The 2,512-nt window shown below is 34.9% G+C and overlaps 1 protein-coding gene across 1 annotated transcript in view; it reads right to left on the minus strand.

Moving 5' to 3' along the window:
- The window catches only part of LOC104506279 (activating signal cointegrator 1 complex subunit 3-like), a gene marked incomplete at its 5' end in the record, with an annotated part of 133,137 nt that overhangs the window by 100,302 nt on the left and 30,323 nt on the right, over nt 1-2,512 (minus strand). Inside the window, 2 exon segments of the mRNA XM_010147180.1 lie at nt 1,838-2,062; nt 2,391-2,512. The exon segment at nt 2,391-2,512 is cut by the window's right edge and continues 10 nt beyond it. Of these exon segments, the coding sequence (XP_010145482.1) occupies nt 1,838-2,062; nt 2,391-2,512 (347 nt within the window).

Below are 2,512 nucleotides of genomic sequence, written 5' to 3' on the forward strand. Positions count from 1 at the left end.
CAGATTCGCGGTGCATACATTTTTAATATTTAAATTAAAAAAAAAAAAAAAAGTAGAAAAAAAAAATCCTTTGCTGTGAAGGAAAGAATAACTCTTTTTTTCCTTGTCGACTTCATGTATCTCAAGAAAAAAGAAGAAAGTTTTTCTATTAAATAAATCTGAGGGGATTCTTTCCTAGTGAAAAGGTACACGGTATCCTAGGACTAGATCTCTCTTGCCTAACTTCTTGGGCTGCTGAACAATAATTACAGGGAATCCCAGCCTTCACAGCCAACTTCAGGATTTAAATTATTACTGCTAACGTGTAGGTTGCTACTATCCAGTTTTAAAGGACTGAACAACTATCCAGTTCCACTTAGAGAACATTTACGGGTGCCTATCTCCAGCAATATAAGTGTTGTCAACAGGAAATGGTTGAGAGCTCTACACCTGCCCACTGCAAGCATGCTTTCCATTTCTTTTTCCTCTTTCATTTGTGGTAGAAGAGGCATGGCAAAATCACAAATGTCTCCTTTTCATCACATTTGTGTCTCATGTTGTGGGGAAATTCAATTTCTCTCTCCCTCCTTGTACCCAGATCACTCCAGAGCCTTGAGATAAAGAGGAGTACCTGTGAGTGCAGACAGGTGTCAACACTTTCATTCCCCCACATTTGTGTGTGGAAATACTTGGAATGCAGTTAAACCTTATTCTGTTTCTGATGCATAACTGTACTTGGGCAAAGATTTTTTCTGCTAACAGGAGCTGAAGAAATAACTTATGAGACCCCTTAAAAGAAAAAAAAAAACCCACCCAACAACCAAAGCATGGATGATCAAACTTGGTCATTTGTAAAGAATCAAGGAATGAATCTTAACATTTTTTGAAAGGTCAGTGTATCAATTTGTGCTCCTTTCCAGAATTTTCTTCTAAAATTATTATTTATAACTGAACAATGCAAAAACTTTAAAGTGACAAAAAGGTAAAAATGAAACAGAAATATGTAAGAATTATATAGAAAAAAAAGAACAAGCATTTTAAAAATTCAAGACAATTCCTAATAGACCAAATAAACTTCGCATCTTTCAAAGCGATACATCAGTTTCAAGATGTCACTGGACATTTTCAGTTTAGCTGAGCTCCTTTACTTTTACTGAAAAAATATCCAGTGCCTTTGAAAAAAAAGTATTCTCTTCTTCATGTAAACATGTTTAAAGTTGTGTGGAAGAAAGTGTTGTAAAATGTGTCTGCGTGGGTATATACATATTTTTAATTAGTTATTACAATAGATAGCTTTTGAATCATTAGATTCTGATATGACAGAGTTCAGTAATCTCAGTACAACCACAGAATTTTCAGAGAAAATATTTAAACTGAAGCAAATTGGGAACTTGCTATTTATAATAAACCAGTTCTGATTATCACTGTAAAACAGAACAAAGAGAAGAGTTCAAGCCAAGTACATTATTCTATATTGCAGTCAACCATGTGAAGTAAGTTTGTTTATACACAGACAGATGTGCTTTAATTTTTTGTGGATTTTAATTTGCACATTATGCAAAACACTTAGTAAATTCTAAAAAGCACTTCTGATTAAAAGGTAAATGCTACATGTTTCTCCATGTTTATCTTAATGATATTTTGACCCTCTGTACTACTTCTAATAGCTACTACCTTCTGTAAAAGGCCACCAACATTTTCACATGTGTAACAGTTCCCTTCTCAAACATACACACCTACAGACTACCAGTAATAAATAAAATCTCCATTTTGGTTACGTGTGGCAATATCGCACTTTGTTTCAAATAATACTAATCCTTTCAAGTTTGCTAGTTTCTCCAAATTATTCAAAGGTTACCTCTGCATTTAAGTTGTCCGCAAGGCTTTCAAGAAACTGGCTTTCAATTGGATTCTGCTGAGTAAGAAGAGTCAGGTAATGACTGAGTTTGTCATGAGTTGTAATAATGATGCCTTCTCCAAATTTGTCGAACTGAGGCCGTCCAGCTCGACCAAATATCTGCATGACATCTAAAATTCCAAGGTCAACAAAGGAGCCTCTTTTTGCAGCATATATTTGTGTTCCCTGGTTGAGGAAAAGTTAATAAAAATTAACATAAATACACATGAATATAATCCTGATGAGCTGAATACTGAAATTAGGTAAATATAGCATGATTTCAGAAGTGTACTTTAACTAATCCTTTCATAATCTTTGATATATTTAAATCTTTACTATACAAACCAGACTCCCACTGGAGAGAATCAGTTTAATGAGATATAAATAACATTTCAAGTCAATCAGAGATTTCCCCTCCAGGCCCAAACCCCACAATAAATATCTTGCCATCTATGCTTCTTCACAGGTTTCTTTTAAGACAGATACACATGTGCAGAGCAATGGAAGCTCTTACCTTAATAACAACAGCATGAGCAGGAAGATTGACACCCCAGGCGAGCGTAGCTGTACAAACTAGGACTTTGATATGTCCGTTAGAAAACAAGTTCTCAACCAAACTTCTGTCTTGCCGCAGCC

The sequence above is a fragment of the Eurypyga helias genome, unplaced genomic scaffold, assembly GCF_000690775.1.
Source record: "Eurypyga helias isolate BGI_N326 unplaced genomic scaffold, ASM69077v1 scaffold3280, whole genome shotgun sequence".
NCBI lineage: Eukaryota > Metazoa > Chordata > Aves > Eurypygiformes > Eurypygidae > Eurypyga > Eurypyga helias.